The sequence below is a fragment of the Notothenia coriiceps genome, unplaced genomic scaffold (assembly GCF_000735185.1).
Source record: "Notothenia coriiceps isolate Sejong01 unplaced genomic scaffold, NC01 NC01_scaffold00012138, whole genome shotgun sequence".
NCBI classification, from domain to species: domain Eukaryota; kingdom Metazoa; phylum Chordata; class Actinopteri; order Perciformes; family Nototheniidae; genus Notothenia; species Notothenia coriiceps.
The window spans coordinates 124,438-152,017 of NW_011344839.1; the positions used below are offsets into that span (position 1 = coordinate 124,438).

At 42.8% G+C, this 27,580-nt stretch overlaps 2 protein-coding genes across 2 annotated transcripts in view; one reads left to right on the forward strand and one right to left on the reverse strand.

Annotated features, from left to right (window-relative positions):
- snd1 (staphylococcal nuclease and tudor domain containing 1) overlaps positions 1-27,580 on the reverse strand; it is a 156,228-nt gene that overhangs the window by 70,864 nt on the left and 57,784 nt on the right. The gene's annotated exons all lie outside the window — the stretch shown is intronic.
- Positions 17,386-22,424, forward strand: lrrc4.1 (leucine rich repeat containing 4.1). The gene has a single exon (XM_010773154.1). It carries the CDS (start codon positions 19,102-19,104, stop codon positions 21,868-21,870), a length of 2,769 nt encoding a protein of 922 aa, XP_010771456.1. The 5' UTR covers positions 17,386-19,101; the 3' UTR covers positions 21,871-22,424.

Here is a 27,580-nt window from a genome sequence, read left to right on the forward strand (position 1 = left end):
TGAGATTCCCATTTATTTTAATGTCCACACAAAACATACTATAAGAAACTAGAGATAAACTACAATACAAGCAAATCTAGGCCGATTAGAGGGACAAAGGTTGGGTGAGGTGAAGCTTCGCCAGCGGCTATCCTAAGCCGGCAGGAGGCCTGTGTGTTTGTGGGTTATTGACTGTCCTGCTTTGGCAAGCCAGCTGCACAGCTAAGCTCTAGGCCAAGGGCCAAACCTCTGGCACCAGTTCCAAAACTAGGTTGGTTCATTAACTATCAGACCACAGGGTTAGGACAGACAGTTATTTGTCAGATGTTTATCAAGTTAAGCCTGTTGATGCTAGAAAATGAGGGCTAAGCATGCACCATACTTAATTAAATATATGATTAACACATTGTAATTTAGTATAGAAGGACACCTTTAAACGTTTACTATTACTAATTTTATATAAAGATGAATACATTAAATATTACCTATATCCGCTTAACACTAAATGATAGTGTGTTATGAATCTTTTAATATTCAGGTACTGCTCATAAATGCTAAATAGGGGACAGTATTGTGTTGCCACACAACTTTCCATTGTACAAGATTAACGGAAGGGTTGAAATGGAGGGTAGAGCTGATGAAGACATAAGAAGCTCTCCATTTACAGCTTGGTGTGGGGTGAGGATTGGGGAGGATATTGCCGTCCAAATTGCTCACTGTGAAGCCAAAGGGTGTCTCTAAACAACTTGGTGGCAGAAGGACACTTTATCACATAGCCTCAGTCAACAGTTATAACAGCCGTTGTTTTAAGGACAACAAATCGGACACTACAGCAAACCAGCCACCTCTACACAAACATCAAGCTTCTTTTTGGGAAAACATCAATTTCCTGTAGGAATCAAACACTACATTTTGGGAGTTTTGGTTTTGAACAATTTCCGCAGAAGGTCAGTGTTTGTAGCATTGGAACAACAGCATGCATATTGGACAGGAATGTTTTTGTGGGGGTGCCTTTGTGCGCGTAGACTCTCTTTAGGGTGATCAATGTGACTCGGGGGGTCCCATGCATCAGTGTCAGTGGCAGGCTGCTGTCTGTCGGTGGCAGCGTGGGGAAAAGTCAAACGGTTTCCCTCATGGCCGAGGCCATTAACAGTCAGGCAGGCAGCGTGATCTCCACCATTAAACCTGCCTTACGCCCATTAATGAGTTTTTCCTTTTTATCAATAGATTATTGATGTTTGCCTCGCATCGCTGTTCTGCCAAAGCAGGTAAAAAAGGAGAAGTTGGTGGGGAGGGAAATGTGAGAGATTCTTCCAGTTAATACAGCTGCTGAAGAATGTGGATTGGAAATATCACCTGATTGTTTTTGGAATATTTAATTAGCGTTTTTGGTTAAATAAAAGTATTTTAAGATAAATGGAGAAGCCGGAAAGCTTTAATGGACAATTGATGCATTATTTACATTTTGTATTAATAGAGTAAACGAGAGCCCAGTCTGCTCTGATTGGTTAGATGTCTGGCTCTTGTGATTGGTCATTTGCTTAGAAATGTGTCAGAAATGTCCCACCCCCTTGGCATATCACGTACGATGTGTTGGAGCACTAGCCAAAACAAGAGCAAGTGTTACATAGTGATGTCACTATGGTCCGAAATGAATGAGGGGAACTCCCTAGAAGGGAACTTTGGTATTGTAGACGTTGAAGACCATTTACATGTAGACAAACATTTATAACTAAACTACAGAAAGGGAAAACCCAAAATAGCAGAGCATAAAGATTGCTTGTCTTATTTGATACCAAAAATAATTAATACATTCTTAGTGGTCACCAGAAATTGTTGGGCCCCACCATCGGTTTGCCTTTCCCTCAGAAAAAGAAACAAAGAAATGAATGATTCAACCTCAAATATATTGAGTCCACAGTATAGTCTAAACTCCAGCCAACATTGAGGAAAAGTAATGGCGAAAGAGTGATATATAGAGAGAACAGTATTTCAAAAGCGGGTTTAGAGACTTATGAAGCCTCACAGAAAAGCAGTCTGAGCTAAGATGTAGAGAGAGAAAAAGAAGATGTCAATAGTGAGTGGATCAGAGATGTTGTCCTCTGCAAATGACCTACAGTAGACTACCAAACTAAAGCAATAAATTATGGAGAGCTCTCCTGCTTGGGGGGGTTTCAGCACTGCGCTGGCATTTTAAGTGGCGTATTGTCAACACAAATGCATCCCTTTGCTTGTGACATACAATCTCAAAACAACTGAATGACTTTGCAGCCTTTTATCATCTGGTAGCCGTTTGCTGAGTGGTACTAAGAGAGTGAGAACTACCCATTAAAGTCAATGAGCTAGTGTATTTAACCATTATCCTGTTAGAATACAGCATGGAATATATTTTCAACATTGATCAGGCACAGCTGCTGCCCGTTAAAAAGTACACATAAACAAGGTCGTGCTGAATTGTATAAAAAGGAAATTCACTCCGTTTGAAACCCGCAGGCTTTTGTGAAGCTCACTGACCTTTGTGGTCATGCTTTTCTGTCATTTCCCCCCCGAAGCCACAACATGTACAACAATTAAACACTATAGGGATTTGACAAGTACCAACACAATGAAAGGGCCCACAGCATTGCGTAATACAAGACCTCTGGTGATGTAATGACCGACAACATTCAACATCTCTGGGTGGATCAATAGTGTTGTGAGGAGGCTTGAACCTTCAACTAACACACCGGGCTCTCATTTGATTACATTACCTGGCACTTCTGATTCTGCGACCCCCCATTAAATGATCACTATGCATACCTGTATCCATGGTTAAGGTAGCATGATAGGAGTAGAGGTACACATCATAAAACCTTCTATTTCTTGGAAGGTTGGAGGTCAAAAAGAAAAAGTGCAGGACTCTGCAAACCTAATCATGCTAAACCTTTAGTTAAATGAGTTTATGGATCCGTTGTTACTGAGGTGAGGAACAGAACAGCTCACGCGAAACACAAAAGGTAGCTGAGCAAGACTCTGCATTGGGCCTTAACAGCCTGGTTATTCAAATCAATAACAGCAATAACTACAATCCATCTCATTTTTAAGAGAGGGGCGACATGGCATCCGGTCGATGAATATTGAGCTACATTTGTAATATTACTAATATCATATACCGTAATTCCCTTTAACTGGGCGGTGGGAGGGTGCAGTAGGGAAAACACAAATTGAACTGGGCTGTGAGTTATTAAACGGCTGTTAGAAACAAATGTCGCTGAGCTCTGTGAGAGTTATTACTTTGGTGAAACAGTTTTAATTTGTTTGTCTATGCAACTCAGCTAATGCCGATCTAAATGGTAACAAAAGGGGGGAATTGTACATTAATTGCACCTCTGGATATATTTCAATGGTCACTGTAATTCATTTTTAGACATTTCACACTTACGTAGTTCTCAGCGGTACATTGTGTTCTGGGTTGAGACACCCAGCCTTTCGAAGCCCTAGGGTATCGGAAAGCAATGAGAGGTAAGCGTCAAAATCTTAAAATCGCTGCCTGAAGCAGTGAAGGCTCGGTGGGAGCAGTCAAGCTGCATTGAGCACATTTAGGGGTGGTCAGAATGATTGGAGAGGGCATTAAGCCACATTACCTCTCAAAATGACAGCGCTGCTTTCCTGCAGATCCATTTACACATATACCTCCGAGTACACAACCAATAAAACCTGGCCATTATTTTGCAATCACTGAGCAGTACAGCAGCAACAAAGAGGAAATAACAATGACATGCTGTTTTCCCTACCAATTTGGAGCTGAGCCTCATTTTAAAAGCGGATATTCTGCTGTGATAAGGAGAGTGAAAGTAACTATCATCAACAGGTCCACAATATTCAAATCTATTTATATAATACGTTATTTCCTTTGACTATTTATTAAAGTTAAAACACACTTACAGACATACAGGGATGATTGGAAGCCGGAAAAAACAAGATCCATTAGAGACACGGCTAGCTGTTAGCTTTGTGATGTCAGCACATGTGTTATTTTATCTACTGTCATTTGCTAATCAGAGGCTTTTAAACATAATCCTCCAACATGCTTATCTTTTCATGATGGAGGGGATGATTTCTATATGCATCACCATGGTTGCCATGCCTCCAAAGACAATTATTATACTACTAATTGTGATAGTGAGATGTAAAAAATGGAAGGCGGGAGTGGGTACCTTTTGTCAAACCTCTCTACAGTCATATCCAGCAGCTGTTTTTTCATGCAGCCCCCACTTGCTAACGCTTTATTAACCAATTTAAGATTTCATAATGGAATTTTAAATATTTATGATTCCGTAGCTGGAATGACCAAACTACGATGGGGCGCCAGATATAGCCCTACGTACAAAAAACGGTGAAGTAACATGAATCCTTAGCGGACATCCTTTCAAACAATTTAGATGTTTTACTTTTTGATTCATAAGAAAAAAAATTGGAGATTGGTAACATCATCCAAATTCGGCACAGGAGAATATTGAAAGAAATAAAATGAGAAGCCGTGTTGCAAATGAGGAAACACAAACTTCCATAGCCCTGCGAAAACATTTGTACGCCTTCAGCATTGTGGCCATGCTATTTGGAATTCAATGACCTCAGGGGGAAAGATGGCAGGTGAATGTGAGAAGGGCACGGGACAATCATGGCTGGGCTATCATCATCTGTCTCCACCTCCTTTTCTATCCTCTTTCTCCAGTTGACACGGCAAATGGCACAGCCAGCCTGTGTCACTCAAAAAGCCATTTCTGTCCTCCCAGGCCCTGCCGGTGCTGACGGAGTGAGAGAATGAGGGAGCGGAAAAAAGGGGAGGGAAACAGCCGACAGAAGCATTTTTCAACATGGCTTTTTGTCAATTTCTGTGTGCTTGTCAAAAGGAGCGGCGGTGCCTGGTTTCTAGGCTGGTTGTAGAGTTGTTAGGCAAGGGGTGGAAGTTTGAGTGTGGGGAAAGTAGAGGAGACAGTTTACTGAAGAGGTACTACAGGTTGATATACACTTGTAGTAAAGACAAAAAGCTGGAGACTGCAAGGAGTCCTGTGAAGACATTCAGATTCCATTTAACTGCATTTGTTCAGGTATTTTCCAAAAGGACGTTATAAAAAAACAAAACCAGGGCTCTAAAAGAAATGCCTCCTTTTTGTAAGAGGACATTGATGCAGTCACTTGTGAAGCGACTGGCACACTAAGAAAAGGGATAGTACAGTCAGTCAAAATAATGTTTCATGCCAACAGGTAGTCAGACATCATATAATAAGGTATAATAATCTGACCTAAGTCAGGGACGTACACGATAACAACCTCGAGACGAATCATCCTATAATCATCCGTCAATTTTGGCAATCTAATTCAACCTCTCCGCAAGTTCAATCACATAAATGGCAACTGACTATCAACAAGGAGAAAGAGGGGAGGAGGGGCTGATTGAATCAAGTCATGCCTACATACGAGGAATACAGTTATTATGTTGCAGGACTGCAAATGACAATTCATTGCCAAAGATGATTTGCCCTCCATTTCCTTACCCGTGGGAATACTATAGTGCATGACAATGGTAGTTCATCTAATCCGTAAGGCACCCAATTACACGGGAATGACATCCAACTTTCATTCCCACCTTAGGAACATGGTCAATTAATAAAACTACACTCGTGAACATAATAAACAAGTATCAGAAGATTTCGGGTGTTGCATTTAAAAAAAAAGGGAAGAATTATTCAAGATTTCATTTTTATTATTTGAAGTCTCCAATCAACAACAGCTCCAAATGTGACACCTTCAGATTCTTATCAATATTTGGCTCACCCTTTGAACCAATCATCTATCTGACCTCTCCGACCAATACAGGGAAATAAGAAAAGAAAACCACTGTCAAAATCACAACAGGGCTTTCAAACACCCCCACAAGGAGGAGAGAGGGGAGAGAAATGGTGCTAAAAATGTAAAAGAATACAGAAACACAGATGCTGTTAATCAGCGCTACATCAGAGAGGACATTATCCGACTACAGAATCAGTAGAAAGAAAGATGGAAAATGCAGTTTAATGACGTTTAATTGAGCTATTCAGTGCACTGGGCTGTATGACCTATAATTTACATCAATATATGTTAATTTACTTAATTTTCCCCTCCATCGACTAGATTGAAATGCATTACAAAACATCAGGACGGAAACTGACTCAACCTATGTGGGAACATCATTGAAAACACTTTAAGTAAAAGCTTTTACGTTTGATTTATTATATCAAATAATTCCTCCAATCGCTGGGATTCTTAAGCATAAAGAAAAGGGATGAGTCATCAGTCATGAGTCAGTCAACAATGTCAGAATTGCATTTTTCCTTTCAAAGTGTTTTCAGGGCCAGAGCTGAAGAAAAATGTAAACCGCTCTTTTTAGTCATGAACACCACATGGAGGTTTGTGAACAACGTGTGCACAAAAACCATGGCTCATTCACAGTTAATACAACATAATACAAGCAGTACAATCGGCAGGAAGGTTGAGTCATTCATGAACAAAAGGGCATCAAAAACATCCTCAAGCCAAGTGATGTCACTAGTTGTTGGTTTGGGTTTATCACAGGTTGATTGGATGTACTTATTACATTTAGTTTGATAAAGCAGGAACACATTTCATAAGGAAACTGCAGTCATTATATTTGACAAGTACTATCACTATGGCAACACATTTTCTCCTCTATTACAGCAACAAATGAGTGTCCCTTTTAGAATGACCCTGCTGATTATCAACTAAATAAAAACAGGATATTGTTAAAGTAAAGCTAGCCCAAATGTGCATGTGTAAAAATGTACTGTAATAGATCAAATCTATTTAACAGACAAACAGTCGCAGCGATTATTCGATTCATTTGGCTCAGAATGCACCATTTCCTGCGGGAGTGCTTTTAACACCAGCAGGTGTGCGATAGGACAATTGTGCTTCCAAATAGGATGGATAACGTTCACTTCAGAAACTGGCAGCCGCACAACACACACTCTTCAAATTCAATTTCAACAATGTGGCCACAGGCAAAGGCAGACCCCCCTGCTACTAACATGGAGCTACAAGCCATTATAATCTTGTGGCCAGTTCAAAATGTTGCCCAGACCTACTGCTTGAAAACCCAATGCACCTTGTAAGAAAATAAAACCGTACGCCCAAAGGATGTTGGCTGATGCCGTTTCCGCTCGATGAATAAGTGGAGAGCTCAATTGTTTCCTCAAAAGAAAGACCAATGTGTCTCCTTGGTTTCATCAATTTTCATTCCATTATTGCTGTGCACAGCTGAGCTACTAACAAATGGATGGCAAGATGCTGATAGGCAACAGGAGAAAACAAATTGCAGCCCTCGAAGAAGAGTGTCTAGACGATTAAGTCAGCAAAGCCATCTTCAGACAAAACGGTCAAACTAAAGTGCATACACAGGCACTGAAAGCTTTTGCTAGCGGATTCTTTAACTAGTCAATATTTAAAAAACATGATGAACAGTGTTTCCGCCAGACTAAGGCTGAGAGGGTGGGTGGGGGGGGTTGACGTCACGTTGTGTCACTTGACTTGAATGTTGACTTGAGCTGTCCCTTATAGATACCATCTCTTTACATATGCACACACACACAATTTTGAATTGCGCTGTCCCTTTTACTATCTCTTTACGTCTCCCTGCCGACAGGGACACCCCTCCTGGCATGGTCCTTGGAAGATGCGCAGTATTTTTTTTCATCACAGGAACGCGCTTTGCTGGCGGCTAAAATAATCCCACCAGACTCCTTTGCCCTTCCAACAGAGGGATGTCCTTGTCCTTTTTCCTTTTCGTCATTTCAAGCAATAAAAACTCTCGATCTTCTCTCAAATTATTTATTTTTTTGGACGCCCTCGGCTCGAGTTCAGGGCGTTCCGAGCTGAATCAGAGCGTCAAATGACGGCAAGACGCCCCCCTGACGGAAACGCTGATTTTTAACATCTGACCCACACTTAAACACAAAAAATGGAGGGAAACATCAAATGTCTGTGCCCATGAGAGCAATTCCATGGAACCACCACATGTGAAGACAGTAATAATGGCAAAAGGGAATTCAGTTTCTGACATGACAGGAGTTTTCTCAGAAGCCCAAAGTTCACAAGACATGTTTCCTGCTTCTTTCTGCAAAACAGCGATAGGTTTCAAGACAAAAATATCATTTTCAGTAAGTGTCAAACAATGAGTGACAGGAAAATGAAAGTGAAATCAATGTCTGCCTTGGGAAATTATGACTGTCCACCCAGCAGCAGTGCAAGTGACTTAGACTGATGCCATCAGTGAGAGAACTGACAGAGAATAGAGAGAGAGCAGCAGTAGGAGGATTAGTAGGCGGTGGCCTGTGTGCAGCATGAGTCTATCAAATATCTACAAGCAAACAATGATGGAATACATGGAATAAAAGCACAGGAGAGATCATGTAGATAAAACATTGGATGCACTTAGTGTAGTTTCTAAATGTAAAGATGTCAGCGTTTAAGTGGGTTGTGGCAATGCATTGGGATTGTTCTGTGTATGTTTCAAAAGTGAAGAGCTCTGTAGATGGAGAATAGCTTCAGGCTTCATTTAACTTATTCTCTTGATATCATGTATGATGCGAACATTGCCCTGCATTATGGAACCATAGACATGTATCTAAGTATGATCGCATGTGACTGTGTGTGCAGTTCTTTTCTCCAAACAGAGTTGAGAGCAGAAATCTCATTTAGAAGATAGGGCATGATAGTTATGAATTAATTCAAAGACAATCTTCTGCCAACAGCGATTCTCTTTAAAAAATATAATATATATAATATATACGCACACACTTAAAATCCTACTAAGAATTTCCCAATGAGAAGCACAGAACTGTCAGAACGCTATTGGGAATGTAGAGAGCCAAAACTGCAGCCAGTTGACTTTTTGTAAGCGTTCAGCTCAGCAAAAGTAAGCAAAAAGTGCTAGCTCCCAAACCAAATCACGCTTGTTCCACGCTGTGCGGATGTGCCAGTAAGCATTACGTAGTCGTCATCAGATTCCAATACAAAGAATGGAAGCTAACCGCACATGTTCCAACACACAGGACAACTCATGTCAGCCGGATGTCTACCCTCTACCAGTCCCTAATTTCCTCTCCTACCCCTGCTCAGGGCAGGCCAACCGTATTCCTTTTAATCCCCCGAGGCTATGTAAAAGTGCAAACATGCAGAAAGGTATTAAAAGGCAGAGTAAGAGTGTGTGCATGTGTGTCTCAGATATGCCTGCATTAGCAAGATCTCATACAGCAGCCAGAATGAAAGCACTTCCATGTAGCAGGCTCACGGCACTTATTTTTCATTTTGGATCACTTATACTAGGCTACTTAATATTCAATTATAGTCGCAGAGTTGCAAACTGAGTACAATCAGCAAAGAGGAAAACAATTACTGTCAGTGGTTTTACTTAGACAAGACCAAGTTTATGAGGTGTACAGCACTGGTGCCACGCCTCTCTGCACTGACGCCGCTATTTCCCCCCACAACCCCCCGTGTGCGCTCACCCACACAAAACACATGTTGCCCTGCATAGTGGTGCTTTAGAGAACTCAATCGACATCCTACCCTCAGCTCTCCTTAGTGACTGTAAGCGGACTGTGTGGGAGGACTGGCTCTGACAGAATGGACTGCTGTGTTATTGACTTCAATTTAGAAAGTGCTGCCTGCTGCTTTTCCCCCCCTTCCTTTCACAGCCAGGACTCTGTTGGACCCCAGCCGCAGCCGACGATATCCCTGATTGCACTGCTACAGAAAACACATTCAAGCAAGGTCACAGGGTTGGAGTTGGAGGGATGGGGTACTTTTCCATTGACCCATATTCCATTTCCATCTTACTATGCTTTTACCTTTACCAAAATGTATTATTTTTCTCACATTAATTCATACGCAAGTCCATGGTCGCTTAGCAATAATGTCAAAGTCCACTCGGGTGTCCGTTTCTACCCTCCAGCCCTCCCCCTCCTGCTTTGTGTCCTACCTGCTTGGGTAGACAGCTGCTGAAGTGTCGTATTGTTGGGAGCCGCAGGTACATCGGCACAAAACATTTGATGCTGTGCTGGCTGCGCTCGTAGATTAGACACACTTAGCTTGGCTTCACAAATCCCCCAGTATGGGAAAATGGTGGAGGCAGAGAGACAGCGGATATTACAAAGGAAAAAATAACTGGCTGGGAGGCGAGTAGTCCTATTAGAGAACGGACACACACAATGAATCTCCCACACCCACACACACACACACACACACACACACACACACACACACACACACACACACCTGTTCTCTTCAGAATTTACAGGTAAAATGATTGTGTATTTCATCACAATCAGAATTCATACACATCTAAAATGTTGGCTTTAATTAAATGTATTATGTCAATACATTTCACAAAAATGTATTAGGTTAGATGAAAGCAATAATATAAAGTTGCACCTAATATTTTAGATTCAAACTGAATATTATTGCTTTCAACTAACCTAATACAGTTATGCGAGATCTATGATACATTACATTTAAGTCAAAAGTTCAGTTTTTTTGTATTTAAAGTATATTGGCTACATGTTTTTATTGTTATTTTGCCTACATTTTGAAGCTGATAGTTCCCTTGAACATAGATAAGGTTAACTATCAGTAATGGAATCCAAATTGGGAGCATATTAGATAAAAAGCTCTGTCCCCCGTCATTGGAAAGCAGTTTGCAATATTGTGTGGCGTCACTACAAAAGATATCTGGCATAAGGCAAAAGATACAAACGCACTAAAATGGAAGTGGAAAGCAAAAATATTTTTGGCATGCACATGCTGAATCTATCTGCTGGACAGTGCTGCCGGTAATCTGGGAGTGGACAGGTGGATTTGAAAAGATGAAAAGCTGTTTCGTTTTTTTTCTTTCATCCCTGTGAAGGAACAGTCCTCAGTATGGCTAATCCTCCCCTACATGAAGCTTGATGGAGATTCCGGGATTAACAGCTTCATAGAAATAACCATTTTAAGAAGGTAATTGTCGCAGTGAGATGGAGGAGGAGGAGGAGGAGGAGGATATTTGAAGGTCATGGCTTCATAGTTGAAGATGAAAGAAAGGTGGCCACTTTGAGAACAACAAAAGAGTGGTCACTTCAAAAAACCCTGAGATGGCCTATAAGGAGAGAATTCATGTCGATATTTGAGAAATATAGCTTAACCAGCAAACTGACTTTTTTCTAGTGCTACACGTTTGATCCAATTACATCTAGCAGCAGACTTTCACACTTGTCATTGAATGAAAGCCACACAATAAGCATCAAGGCAAGACGAGACAAAACCCATGTTAGTGTTAACTCTTGGTTAGGTGGTAAGCAGAAGTAAAGCCACACGTTGGGCTGATGTCCCTGTTGCAAAGTATCTACTCTCTTGGTTTGACCAAGCCAAGTCACATAGAAGTAAAAGAAGGCGAGGGAGGGGTGGAATGAAGACAGCATCTTTGCTCCCAAGAAACTAAAAGTCTAGAAGATTTAGCTGCTCTCTCAGTGGTGAATTACTATGTTTTTACCTTCACATTGCTCAGAGAAAGAGACATCCATTTCCTAAGGCCTGGCAGTTGGCAAGGCAACATTGTGATGAACGCACAAACAGGGATGCTCCACGAATCCTAATAAGGCCAGCTGACCAATGACGTGGCCAGGGCAAGATATGGGAGGCATTAGCATATGGTGAGAAAATTATAATGGGCATTATATTACAAACTTGGCACACATATAAACAGCATACAGTTTTTTTAATTCAAAATATCTTTAAAAATGAATGGGCTCATAATTAGTGGAATCAAGCTTAAAATTTCAATTTACCTGGCCAAACAGACAGTATCTCATATCTATCCATCTTGCCTCACGTTGATTGGGTTAACAGTGCAAACCTACTTGTATCTTTCTTCTGCTTCCAGCTAACATGGCGCTAGAGCTAATCCCTGCTCTGGCAGCCATTATGAACACAGCTCAACATAATGAAGCCCATTAGACTGGAGACAATGGCTGCTAGCGAAGCTCAAACACTGAATGACACAGGATGAAAGCAAAAAAAGAGGGGTGAAAACGCTCATCTTTTATTGTGCGCCTTCAGTTGCCATGACCTGATAGTGCTCTCATTTGAGAGAACACACTCTGTCGCACACAAAAAAAACATATGCTGAATGAGCAAACACAATTAACTTGGGACTGGCCTGCAAATTGTAGAGCAGAGGAGCACTGTAAGAAGTAGCAATTTGGAGAAGGGGAGTGAGGGCAAGTAGACAGAAGGGGGAGAACAGAGGAAGAGAATTGAAAAATAGGGGAAAGAGAGGGGGGACAGCACAGCAGCAGCAAAAGAGAAATAATGAAACAAGGATGGGAGAAAAAGAGCAAGCATAAAGACAGTGTAATTAGAGAAGTGAAAAGGCAGAAAGAGGAACATTGAGTATAGCTTAAGAAACACACATGGATCTGAGAAACATATGGAAAGGGAAAAACTGTGACTTCAACTAAATGTGATTAATGACAGCAATAAATTACCAGCAAGTCTAGATCAAACCATGTTTATTGTCTTGGTATCCTAACCTGCCCTCCGAATAGGCGCCAGCTAAATGCTTTAAATGAAAATGTCATAGGATGCTTGATGAAGGGCAATGCTGATAATGTTTTCAAGATTTGTATGCTTGTATTGAGAGGAGGTCAAACAAGGTCAGTAAAAGCAGACTGGCAAGAATGAGCCGGCATCGGGATGAAACACAACAAATCATCCAACCTGGGCATACAAGCCACTAATATACCCTATTGCTTATTATAATCTCTTGATACACTGGCATATGATTGGTGTGTTCGTCTCTGTGTGAACGTCTCTGTGTGCATGTGTGTGAGTGCGTGTGTGATGTGAACATTTAAACAGAAATATCCTTACCAAGCCATTTAAGCCTTTACAGGGACACTGATATCAGTGTGTGTGGATGTGTGTGTGAACACGTAATCTCTTGCAGAATTAATTCCTGGAAATTGAAATGAAAATGGGAAAGGAAGTGTGTAGTCGCGGGTCATTTACTTCAAGGTCACCAACGTAGAGTTTGGGGTTTCTGTGTGTTTTAAGTATGGTGGCAAAGAAAAATCTGTTTAAAATAACATTGTGCCAGGGCGGTCACTGGTATGCAATAGGGATGTGCATCTCCATCACTGAGGCCGATGCGATGCGCTTCTCGATACATTGCCAACGATACATTAACGATACATTTGAAACACCAGGCGATTCGATACATACGATTCCCCCCTGTTGAGATACAGTTCGATACGATTTGATTCAACATTATGCGATACAAGGTGATACGATTAAACACGATGCAAAATAATGATACTTCAATATGGTACAACAGAGGATTTTTGTTTTATTCCTTATATGCAGCAAATCATACATTAACAAAAAAGTGCTTTACATATTTGGTTCTCTCTACTAGTACTGCACATCCCATCATGCTGTTTATTTTTTACCTTTTTTTACCTTAAAAACCTCTCCAGACTACAGTACAATTGTATAACACCTCACAGTTAATCAATTTAAGGATGCATTGCCCATGATTAACAATGTGCAAATAACAACTACCATAGTGCAATGCCCATACAGCTGCCAGCCTGATGAGCTTAACACTCATTCATAGGCTAACTCACCAGTGAGCAGAACGCAGTGGTTTCTATATGAACAATAAAGAATACAAATAAACTTTCACAAACAGGTATTTCATAACTGCTTACAGTAAGGAAGACACTTAAACTATGATTGGCAGTCACAGGCTGTTGTAAACTAAACACCACTCTCTCTGACATAACTCCTCACCGAGTGATTTAACTCAAATGTCTAACTTTCAGGTTTCTCTTTTCAGCTGCAGACCCCATGTCGCCTCTTTACTGTATGTGCGTCGCTAAGAATCGGTGAATCTTAACATCCCTAGTATGCAATCATCCACTGGGACATTACCGGATACTTGGAGGACACCCTCACTCGTCCTCACACACATGTATGCAAACACTTTGTGAAAGCTCTCAAAGCACAACACAAGCCAAACAAATAGTGTCTCTGATTCACATGCACACAAACAGAAAGCCATATGTAGTTTGCCCAAGGGCCCATAATGTCAATGTTTGATCCTGGCAATGGCAGTCAATGACATTATCATTAGATCTATCATTCAACAGTACACTCTGCTTGTCATTGCTGCTATACCATACTGCAGGCAATTCACCCAAATGGAACTAGTGACACGCACACATGCAAATAGACACAGGCTGCTGACCTACATGTGAATGGCCGTTGCCCAGATTCACTAGCACTGACCCCAGGGGATGGGTTCTGTAAGGTCTCCTCGAACATGCTAGCTGACTGGCGAACAACCCGCACCAAAGTAGGTCTTGCAATACCCCCAAACTACACCCAGTGCCCTGCTGCTCTGGTCTGATGTAGGGGGAGGCTCCATTGAGCCTCAGGTGAAGCTGGGAGATCAGGGGTCACACAGCAGGGGCATGTAGCTGGCATAAAAGCATGAAGGTCCCACATATATGACAGCTCATGAAGTCAGCATCTGGCAGCAAGTCCTAAAGGTAAGGCCTGACAACATTCATTCACACAAGATAGTGTATGAGTACACTGACATAATGTGAATTTTTGTGCCAGGCTTAAAATGTCATTATTGATCAAAACTAGCAAATTATATTAAGATTGGATTCAGAAACACCCTTAAAGAAACTGCCACCAGCTTGGCAAAAGGCTTTTCTGGTTCACCTCTTTGGCAGTTTCAGTAATGCCATGTGAGATGCCCACATGCACACACACACACACACTGGACCTTGAGAAAACCTCGCTGTGATCACAGAGTTTGGCTGAGCATCAAGCAATGTTGGCCATGGCGGGCCAGGATCAAACTATAAAGTAAGGGGTTGACCATTGTTGGTCAGTGGAGCATTACAGAGTTTGGCAGGCCATGACCTACGCGTCATCAGTAGGGAGGAGGCCAGTGTCCACTGACAGAGAAAAATAAAGTGAGAATAGAAAAGACAGGAAGGAGAGTAATAGACAGGATGAGGGCCAATAGGAGAGCACTGTCCTGGCAGTGTTGGTCATGTGACAGGTCAGTGAATAATTTTGGTTAGATAGTAGTCTGGGATGTACTGTGCTGGGTCACTAGCTCTTCAAATGGTGGCACAACACACCTACAGACAGCTCAGTCACCATCTGACACCCAATCAAAGCCAGCAGCGCCAGCCACAACGCACACTGTACAACATTAGATTTGTTCACTCAATAGTTACAAAGAGAATCACAAGCCCTCATTTGGCTTCACTGACAACAGATCAATGACATTGGGATGTTTGGAGCAGCACATTTTCCACAGATCCTGCTATTGTAATATAACCTGCATCCCCCCACTCCTGTTCAAGTACAGTACATGGCTGCATTATCTATTGTGTTGTGACTTGCTTGGAGAATGCAGTGAGGAGGATGCAGTATTGCAGCACACCACTGATGTCAGCCGTCACATGGCCACAGTGCTAGGGAATCCCTGTGTAAAGGAAAAGGAAATAGCCTTTCTTTTTCAACAAAGGAAAACCCCCCTATGATCCTGTGGCTGCTACCACACTGTTACATGTGCTTCATTGAAGCCCATTCGTATTCAACTGCAGTGAAGTCAAGGAGAAAGTGTGCGTGTATGTATGTGTGCGTGTGTGTGTACAGTATGTGTATAATATAGGAGTTGGCTCTATACTCCTGTGCCGGTGGGAATAACGTACTGCGCTACAGGCAGAGTGACCTTTTCTAGCTGGCGTGCTTTCTCTCCTCCCTCTCTTTCACACGCTTTCTGTAACACACACACACACACACACACACACACACCTACCTTCCTGGTTAAATGGACATAAGAGTGAATTAATTNCTCACACACACACACACACACACACACACACACACACACACACACACACACACACACACACACACACACACACCTTCCTGGTTAAATGGACATAAGAGTGAATTAATTTCAGAAAAAATAAAAAAATATATAAAAACGTTGAGAAACACTGCACTAGCAGATTGTCAAAGAAAAAAATTTCTATGCAAACGTTATTATTAATAATAGTTACAACAAAAAAAATTATAAAAAAAATTAATCAAATTTTTTTATTATTTTTTTCATTTTTATTTTATAATCATCTCGCGACCCCCACCTCGAGGTCTCACAACCCCCCGGGGGGTCGCGACCGCCACTTTGGGAACCCCTGCTCTACGTGACCTTTAAGGTTGTGTGCTTCCTGAAGCGACAGTTTGTGCTCAAACTGAGGGTTAAGGCCTGCCTGTTTAGAGTGCTCTAACTACCTGAAAAGGCATACATGAGGTAAAGGGGTGGAGAGTGAAAACACAGGACAGAAGTGTAGTAACGGCGCATACCGCTCTGTCTTTTGATTTGATATTGTATACTGCACTTGCTGCCTGTCATTGGTCGAGCCTGTCACTCACTCCCTCATATTGAATTAATAAAGTAACCTAATTAAATTCTTACAAACTTTTTAGTTCCAATGGACTGAGGACAAAGATCAGTATGGATATGGCTTACATTGCATTTAATGCCGTTACGACTTGTAAGAGAATGTTTATAAAGGGATAGCCAGCTGGAGTCGAAGTAGAGTGACACAATGACGGCCGAAGAGTGAGCAGTAAGAAGGAAAGACAGCCAGGACGCTGGAGTGGGTGGGGGGAGTTAATGCACAAAACACACTGCATCAAACCAAAGCACTGCTCCGAGCAGGATGCGTCAGCAGTCCATTCATGTTCCTCTTATTTTTTTTACATTAGAGGACATAACGAAGAGAATGAGAGAGCAATGGGAGGTAAAGAAAAATAAAGAGAGAGAGAGAGAGGGAAAGCGCATCATGAGAGAAAAGGACGGAGAGAGAAACTGTGTCCCATCTGCCCACCATCACCACCACAGCAATGTTGAAAAGCTTTGCCAGACTCGGGAATGGCAGGATTATTGCTGGGAAGTATGGGGTTAAAATATAGTTGCTGTTGGAATGCCACTGTCCATCTCTGCTTTAGCTTGGGCAGCCTGTCTATTCCCCTAAGCTACACAAAGCCCGAGAAAGCCACAAAACAAGAGACTTTGAGCATTCAAAAAGGAAGGAGCGGAGGACAGCAGGAGCAAACTGGTTTCTGAAGAGGTAGATCTCTAAAAAGGTCTGAGTGCTCTGAGCTCACCCAACTACCTTAGGACACTGCAGAGAGCAGGAGGGAGGCAGGCAGAGAGAGGGAGAGAGAGACAGAAAGTGTGAGAGAGAGCGGGAGAGAGAGAGTGAGAAAGAGAGAGGGAAAGAGAGAGAGCGAGCGAAAGGGATCCAAGCCGGCGATCGCTCTCCCTTTTGCTGCTACAACGGATCCTTTCCACATCGACGCTACTGTTAACGTCACGCCTGTAAGCCGCGCGCTCACCCAGCGCTCGCCTTCCCTGTCTTGCTCCTCTCCCTAGCCGGACGCTGCAATAGCTCACCACGAGGAGAGGAGAAAAAGAAAAAAAAGAACTGGAAAACAAGAAGATAAAAGAAACAAGCCGGAGAGAGGAAGGAGAAACTGCGCACCACCCCTCCTCCCTCCAACCCACCTCGATCAACCCAGCTACAACACCCCCACTCCTCGCAGCACCCCCTTCCATCCCCCATCCCACTCCCCCTCTGAAGAAATTGACGGATTATTGGGAAGTGCAAGGGAGGCAGGCTGCAGCTGCTGCTGTGTGTGCTCACTACTGCTGCTGTGTGCTTCACAGGGATGGTGTGTGTGCGTTTGCAATTGCTGCTGTCGCCACCGTGGCTGCTGAGGCTGGAGCGTGTGGCTAGTTAAGACGAGGAAAGGCTAATGAAGGCTGTGCGTGTCGCCTAGTCTTTTCAACCCCTGCCGAGCACTCCTGGAGGAAGAGAAAAAGAAAGAAAAATCAAGTGGACACGACGCCACATTGAACGGGGAAGAGAACGAGAAGGGCAGTCAGACTGACCAACCAACCAACTGATTGACCACTAAAAAGTGAACAGAGGAATACAGAGAGGAGGGGGGTCTGTTTTTTTCCTCCGGCTTGTCAACGTTCCCTCCTAACAATCGCAAACAAAAGGCAAAGAACATTTAAAAAGGACTGTGGAATTTCATTCAACCTTCCTCAATCCCACCCCCACCCACCGCCTTGTTGGTCCTTTTCTGCCTTGGCTTTTGGTGCACAAAAAACTGTGCGTGTTTGTGTGGTCGCCTGTGCTATGGAGACCTGGGTAAGGTGTCTAGCAGGGGGATCAACTGTCGGATTCCAAGGACAAGCAAGAGAAGAGGAGCCGACCGCGAGAAGCGAGCAGGGGAGCATTGCTGCTTTGGGAGCCTGACTGGATTCCTATCTGCAATCTTTTCTTTTTTTCAAATAATCAATAAGGGAGAAAAAAAACATTTTAAAAAGGGCCTTTGAACCTTTCTCTTTGGATGTTTGGATTTACAAAAAGGGCTCATCTTGGTTAAGCTCTTTGGCATTGTCTCCTGTTTTGACAGCAAATATAAAAAGGCTTTCTCTGCTGCCTTTTGGGATATACACACATCTGATGTGAATACCACAGCTCTTTCTGATTGCAAACAGGAGGGAAGATATATAACTCAGTTCAAGGACCTGTAATAATTACTTGAGGTAGGTGTCTAGTGTTTCAACCCCTCTTTCCATCAATTTGTAACCCTCCCTTCTGTCTTGTAATACAGCTTTTGGTCGCTTAATTAATCATAATGTCCTTCACATACACACGCTTCAGAAAAATAGCCCTCTTTTCCCTTCTTTATCTTTCTGCGCCTGAGCACAGTTAATGGGAGTAAAAACATTGCTTGATTGAGGAAAGGTCAAGCCCTCTTGCCCCTTAGCAAAGCACCCAAAAGCCACATTCCATCCTTGCCCTCTTTAGTCCCCTTGACACTACTACTAGCCAGCCAACTATTTTCCCTGATCGCCAAAGCCCCCCAAACACCACCCCCAAACACCCCCATCCCTCCCCCCCAGATGATGCTGAATTATGAACGTGCCACATCATGAGTCTCCTGGGGCGGGTAGCTGTGCATCGTGCCAGGAAAGCCGCCCTGCTCTGTGTAGTCTTCCTGATGGCGCGAGCGTGGAGCAGCGCCTCCCTGGCCTTGGCGGGGGCGGTGGTGTCTCAGGGACCCCAGGGCTGTCCACCGCAGTGTTCCTGCAGTAATCAGCAGGGGAAGGTGGTGTGCACCCGACGTGGCCTCACCCGTGTGCCCCCCGGCATTCCTGCCAACACGCGACACCTCAATCTAATGGAAAACGCCATTGAGGCGGTGCAGGCTGACTCTTTCCGCCACCTGCACCACCTTGAGGTGCTCCAGCTTGGGCGAAATGCCATACGGCAGATTGAGGTGGGCGCGTTTAATGGACTAACTAGTCTCAACACACTTGAACTGTTTGACAACCGGTTGACAGTGGTGCCCAGTGGGGCCTTTGAGTATCTGTCTAAATTAAGAGAACTGTGGCTGAGGAACAACCCTATTGAAAGTATCCCCTCCTACGCCTTCAACCGGGTGCCCTCTCTCATGCGATTGGACCTGGGAGAATTACGGAAACTGGAGTACATCTCAGAAGGAGCTTTTGAGGGCCTACAAAATCTAAAGTACCTCAACCTGGGCATGTGCAACATAAGGGGTGATATGCCAAACCTGAGTCCTCTCAAGGGCCTTGAGGAGCTGGAGATATCTGAAAATCACTTTCCAGAGATAAAGCCAGGCTCCTTCAAAGGCCTGCGCTCACTGAAGAAGCTATGGGTGATGAACTCTCAAATCACAGTGATAGAGCGCAATGGATTTGACGACTTATCTTCATTGGTGGAGCTTAATCTTGCCCATAATAACCTGAGCGCTGTGCCACATGATCTATTCTCCCCGCTCAGGTACCTGGTGGAGCTGCATCTCCACCATAACCCTTGGAACTGCGGCTGCGAGGCTGTTTGGTTAGCACGCTGGCTAAGGGAGAGCATCCCTACTAACTCAACTTGCTGTGGACGTTGTCACTCACCTGCCAGCATGAAAGGTCGACAGCTGGTTGAGGTGGACCGAGGTGAGGGCGCTGCAACACAGTGTTCTGCACCATTCATTGCTGATGCACCAAGGGACTTGAACATTTCTGCAGGGCGAGTGGCTGAGGTTCGTTGCCGAACAGCCCCGATGTCTTCGGTGCGCTGGCTTCTACCCAATGGAACTATCCTGACACATGCCTCTAGTCACCCAAGAATATCAGTCCTCAATGATGGCACCCTAAATTTCTCAAATGTCCTGGCAGTTGACACGGGCACTTATACCTGCATGGTGTCAAATGCAGCTGGGAACTCTAACGCCTCTGCATACCTCAATGTGAGTGCAGCTGAGCTCAATACATCCAATTTGAGTTACTTCACCACAGTGACTGTGGAGGTCTTGGAGCCAACCACTGAAATGCCCAAATCTAAAACAACCACAACTGCTGCAGCAGGAGCTGGGGTAGCTGGAGGAGGAGGGGTTGGCCATGGGACAACAACTACAACTGCCTCTCCTTCAGTCTTTCAGCCAGTCTTTATCTCCACACCAACTGTGCTGCTGCAGAGTACTGACAGCCCACCAGGTGCAGCTAAGACATCTGTGGCGCCAGGACTACAAGGTGCCAGTGGCAAGACAGGCAAATCTGGCCCTAGTCTGGATGAAGTGATGAGGACCACTAAGATTATAATAGGTTGCTTTGTAGCGGTGACACTGCTGGCTGCTGTCATGCTCATCGCCTTCTACAAACTGAGAAAGCGCCACCAGCAGAGGAGCACAGTGGCAGCTGCCAGAACTGTGGAGATTATCCAGGTGGATGAAGAAGACCTTCCTCCGCCAGCATCTGCATCTCAAGAGACAGCTCTCACATTGCCTGAAATCCGGGACCATAACAGCATACACAAACTGGACTTTATTAGCCACAAGACTGACTACAGCTTTCACAAACCCAAGGCCGAATACAAACCCCAGCCTGATTTCACCCTTCACAAGCCGAAAGCGGAGTACACTACATACAAGCCAAATATGGACTTCAGTAGCCACAAATTCATCCCAGATTACAGCACTCATAGACCAAAGCCTGACTACAGCCAATATAGACAGGACTACAGCACTCACAAGCCTAAAACAGACTACAGCCCAATCAAACCAGATTATGGCACTCATCCCAGACAGAGAACTGACCTCAGCCCATTCAAACGAGATTACAGCACCCAACCAAAACCTAAACATGACTACAGCCCATTAAAATCGGACTACAACCCACAACATAAGCCTAAGGCGGAGTACAGTCAATTCAAGCCAGACTTTGGCACCCATCCAAGACCTAAACCTGAATATAGCCCATATACACCTGACTATAGCACTCAACCCAAACCCAAAACAGACTACAGTGCCCAGAGATCTAAAACTGACAATACCTTCAAACCTAAGGATCCTTACTCCTCCCATAAGACTGGAACTGATTACAGCGCCTTCAAGACTGACTACAGCCCCCACAAAGCGGATTACAGCGCCTTTAGTCCACACACTCAGAGACCTAAACTTGACTATAGTCCACACAAGATGGACTACAGCCCCCATAAAGTGGACTACATCACTCAAAAGCCCAAATACAACACCTACAAACCAACGGGCCATGGGGCTAAATGGACAGACAACAATGTTGGGAACTCTTTGCCTCGAACCATGCCCAGCACCATCACAGCAATGGCTGAGCCCTTTGCCATAAAAACTCACACCAAGGAGAAGGTGCAGGAGACTCAGATTTAAAAAAGGTCCCCCAAAAGGCTCCCACTCCTTTCCCTAGGTGTCTATCTCCCACCCATCCCTATCCCAAGCACCCTTTTGTCATTTTATTCATAAAATCATGCAATAGAATGCACAACGAAAAAAGGACAGGAACTACTTTTTTGTACAGAGTGCAAACTTAAAAAGACTGATGATTTATTGTTGTACATGCTTATAAATAAATATATATATGGACAAATTGAAACTACCATGGGCTGGTGATAGAGAAACATATATTAAAAAGAAATTGAAACTATTTTCTAACTTGTAACTTCTATTTAAAACAATGAGTTGTTTAAGATGCTGTCTTGACTTTGACAAATGAGGGTAGTGTTGTTTTAAAAAGGGGGCATTCTGTGTGATTTTTACACCATGCTACAGAGAATGCAGTGATAAGAAAAAAAATATTTATACCGAGAAGACTTTCTTTAACAAAAACCGAGGAAAGGTCAGTGACGATCTTTACAGGTTTATCTTGTAAAAGCACCAAGAATTTGTACTGTGCCAAATGTTATAAATGCAATAAAAAGGATTTTTGGAAGAAAAAAAGGAAGTATAGAGAGAATTTTTTTTTTTCCCTTCACTTCTTCTACTGGTGTATACTGTAACGATCAGCCAAATGCTTTAGACACTGCAGTAAGACGCTGCAGCTATACTTTAACCCTACAAGTGCTGAATGACTCAGGCAGAATGAATCACGGTGCAGAAGTGGACGGTGTGTTTTTGGTTTCTCTTTTAATCTCTCAATAGATTCTATTTTTATATTCTCTATATGTAATAGTAGGATTTGTTCAGGGTTTTTTACACCACCAGTGAGTGTCATGGTGCTTCATCAAGGTGTGGCTGATCAAAAGTGTGTATTCAAGTTCTTCAAATGCTAAAATGTGTTTTAGGATAAAGAAATGGTGTCAAGAGACAAGTAAAGCAGTGCTACCATAACATCTAATGTTAATTAGATGTTATGGTAGCACTGCTTAATGTCCTTTTCTACATTACAAATTGGTATTATTAATCATGTATCTAACGAGTGAAAAAGGTGATAAATTAAGGTGGAATACTGTTTGGGTGTTAAGTCTGTTGCACTTTGCCAAATATATAGATCCTCATTTCACTTTGCATTGCATTGCCAGCTGTTGTGCCTTCATTAATCACCATGGGGCTTTTTATGGTGACAAATGCGTTTTGGTCTCGCTGTTAACTGTGCATTTTTCATCTTCAACAATATCACCCCTCTCAATCATAATATAGCCCCACGGCTCCCTACCTAACAAAGAAAGATAACAAACAACATACACACTGATTAGCATGCATGTAACACACAGGTGAGAGCGTTTTTTGGAAACCGTGGTGTGTGGGATTGAAGCAGTACTGGTGCCATATTATTTACTTTAAAGTGGACCTATCATGCTATATTTGAATAATATAGTGTAGGACCATACCTATATAAGGCATATTTATTCTTGTTATTTTTAAAAATACCAAACAGATCATGCATTTTAGCCATTCCTCATTTCGCTCAATGTAACACTGTCTTTGCATGGGCTGATTCTGTGAGAACAGCACCATCTACAGGCTAGGCATATGTACTACAGCGTCTCCAGCGCTTTTGAACTGCAATGTCCGTGGCTGTCTCCTCCTGATTGGTGGAGTTGGCCCAATAGCCGTAGCGCCACTTCTGTGACGTCATAGAAGTGTTCAAATCTGGATCAGTTTGTATCAGATCCGTTGCAGCCCCTTTTTAAGAGATTTGGGTATGGAGGAAAATAGAGAGGGTTGTGTTTTCTGACACTTGGTGAGTTCCCTGGAACACCGGGGACACATATTCATGTATAAAAGACGTACAAAAGTGCATTTTGCATGATAGGTCACCTTTAACACTTCTAGAAAAAACTGGGTACAGTGTTTAAAGAAAGAGAAACGTGGTGTGTATTACCCCTGGGAGCAGATATTAGTTATATGAACAGAATAACATGTTTCCAGAGGGAAACATGTAGGCGAGAGCTGATCGGGTTGGTGCGAGATTAACCCTTTAAGGCTGTACAATTCTAATGGGAACTCAGATCATTAAGAAACACAATAACTAGCCTCTGGAGATGTGTGACATTATCAGGTCCACAGTCACAGGCCTGTGCTTGCAGGCAACGCCGTGGCCTTGAAGTGTAGTTGGCGACACCAGTTAACATATCCAATAATACTGTAAGTGTGGCAAATGGAGACCTGTTTAAATTGAGTACCTGCGATAGTCACAAGAACCATATCAAAGTTTGCCTCTCCACTGTAGAGTTTCAATACTTCAAAAAAAGGGAGAATGTTGGAATAAAAATGAGGGAGAGAGAGGGAGCGAGAGGTTGACATGGCACATTAGGAAAACAGTGCAGAAGTTAGCTGAGAGCTTGTTGTGTGCTTAACCTGTAGTAGAGGCTGTCAAAAGAGGAGAGTGATATGTGTGTCATGGTGACAATGTGTGCACTGAGAAATTAGGAAGTGACAAAAGGAGGGAGAGTGTAAGATAGATGGAAAAAGAGACGAAGGTTAAAGAGGACAACTGAAGAGGGAAAGCCTATTGTTCAAGGGTTTGGTTTCTTTACATCAAGTCGTTTTAGAGGATATATTGTATTTGGAAACACATGTGATGTGAGAGCATTGTCGTAGGTGTGTAGTAATAAGCTCCACTAACATTGTGCTATATTACGAGGATGATGTGCACAATTCTAACTTTTCTAGTAATCCCTAAACTGCAATACAATAAATGTATCTCCAGATGTAGGTGTGGTACAAAATGGTCACGACTGCTTCATTGTGATTTGCTCAAAACAATTTTACTATTCTCTACATACCGTTATACAATTTGGTAGAAATACTGTGCTGCAGTGTACATAGAGCTGTCACAACTGGTCACTTAGGCAAAAATCAGATATGATCAAATCAACTACAGCTCTCGCTCCCTTCCTGCATGTATGCTGATGACTCAGCCTGCATTTTAAATACTGAGCATTTTCGGCAGGTACAATAATAAACTAGATGGATCAGACATGCAAGTCTGTCTGCATTTGTCCATGTATGTGTGTTTCTTGTACCAGAGGTGTGTTTGGATACATCGGAGACAAACGAGGAGCATAGAAAGAAAAAGCTCAACTGTGCAGGAGAGGAGAATGAAGGGGGAGAAAGGACAAGAGAGAGAGCAGGACGATTCATCTAAAATGTGCATGTACAACATGGCTATTTCAAGATGCAGAATGATAAGCTTTTCAATAAAGGCAAAGGACCAAATAAAACACATGCGAATATAGCCATTTTACAAATTACTGACTCATATCCCAGACAGCATGTCTCCCACTCCCGTCATTTACTTCTAATTGTTTTTGTAACATAACTATGCCAGACAGCGGGTTTCCAATTGTCTCTAATGTGAAACATGTACGAGGAATGTTCACACTAGTGAAAACAAGTACACATCAGTGTGTTCTAAATGGGTAGTGTAAATGGGTTAGATGGATTGTGAGCAGTTGTATGAACAGATGCAAGCACTGTATTAAGCATTAAGCTGTGCTATGGCATTCGGTCGTAAGATTGGCCATACTATATTGCATGCAGTATGGCACAGCAGGAGCAGGCTTATGCTTCACTATATATTTAATACCGAAGTATGTTGCAATGTGGCCACATATAAAGCTGTGCTGGGCTATAAAAGGGTCTGTCATACTAATCAGTCAACATGGCTACAGGGTCATAAATCAGCCAATCAGCTACGCAGCCACTGAAGGGCCCCCGTCTCCATGGGAAACACTCCTTCCCTCTATCCCTTCCTCCTCCACGTCATTTTCTTTTTCTTTTTTTTTCTGTGTGCTTCATTAGCAATCATGAAGCCATTTGAAAGAGGAAGCAAGGCAAGATGCACCTATTTACCCACAGCTCAAAGAGCAAGGAGAACGGGGGGGGGTAAAGGTTCAGAGATTTGAGTAAAAGTAGGAAGAAGATAAAATGGCATAGAAACGGAACTGTAGCAAAATGTGGGAAGTAAAGAGATTGCTAGACAGAACTTGTAAGAGGGCAAGCAAAAGTAGGACATTTAACCCAAACAGAAGGAAAAGGGAGCAAACCCCAGAAGCAAAGAGCCGATGGCATGGGGAAAAACAAGCTCAAAATGGAGGAATATAAGAGGGTTAGATAAGGTGGCTGGTGGCACATAGAATTGTTTCTAGTCATTTAAAATAAATGACTAGAAGTTTATGGATTTAAGAGAATCAAGCCACGATGAGATGACGGGAGGTTGAAGAATTAAGCAAAAACAGATAAGAAACAAAGAAGCAGAATTAACATTTTATAACATTAGATGGAAATAAGAGAAGAAGAGATAGAGCTACCAAAGGAGGGGAAAGCAAAGCAACAAGAGTGAGAGGCAGAGAGAGCAAAGGCGCTCCGGAGAGGAGTAGGCAGAGCAAATGTGATGCAAGAGTGCCAGCTACAGATGGAATGGGGGATATATAGCGCGGCCATCATGGTGAATGGCCTGGACTGCACCACAAGGGGTGTGGTGGGGGTGGGGGTGGAGGTGGAGGGATATAGCGTGTGATGTTACTATAGCACAGTGCAGCAGATCAGAAGTGCTGATACCAGTAATGGACTTGACCGCTGGGGGTACTTGAGGAAAAGAGGCCGGTGAATATGACGGCAGGGAGGATGGGAGGATCAAGGGGTCAGCGCAAATGGAACTGTGGGGACGATGAGTGCCAGAGTGCAACCATGTGCATGCGTACGTGTCGTCAGAGGGATAAAGAGTCAAAGCCCCAAAAAAAGTAAACTACATAATTTCACTTTCATTTAATTTAAGGGAAAGAGCTTATTCTCAACCCAAAACGGTTTGTATGAAAGTTTGAAACCCAATTATTTTGATGCAATCTCTTAATTAGATTTTTTTTGTACTCATTGTAAATTACTATGCAGTGAGGCGCAGAAGATGGCTGTAATAAAGTTATTCCATTAAAATGACCAAGACCAATAGGCATTACAATCTCGATTGCATCAGCCATTTATCAACTAAAGCCTCTCAATCAGTCATGTCACTGGAGCAACAAGAATGTTCACTTTTGAAAAATATTCTGTCAAACGGGCACATTGCTCTATCAGTGTGTGCTGAAATGTATATTAAGATGATGGAATGTATAATGATTCATTTTCAAGCAATCAATCTGTGTTAACATTTGATCAATGTTAAATTATTAATAGATTAGAGAAATATTTTTCTCGGACCTCGGTTCCGCTCATGCCTTGGCTGATGGTGAGATTGCCATACATTTAGGATGCCTACATTTTGGCACGAGGGCTGGTCTACATACAATAAGGACAACAAGTGTTTCTCAGGCCTTATTCTGCTTTACAGTATACATGCTTTTATTTGTGAGGTTCCCATTTCATTGATAGGACGTAGTGTTTTTTTCTAATTGAGTTTATGGATTTATGTTGGGTTCTTTTTCCAGAAACGATGCCTAATTATAATGTTTAATGTTGAAACTTAAGTTGTACTGTGTTGTTGCATATTTGTATTAGTCTTTGTTGATTCCTTACACACATGCTTAAAATCTGCATCCCCAGGAGTGTGTGCTACACTGTGTGTGTGTGTGTGTGTGTGTGTGTGTGTGTGTGTGTGTGTGTGTGTGTGTGTGTGTGTGTGTGTGTGTGTGTGTATTGTGTG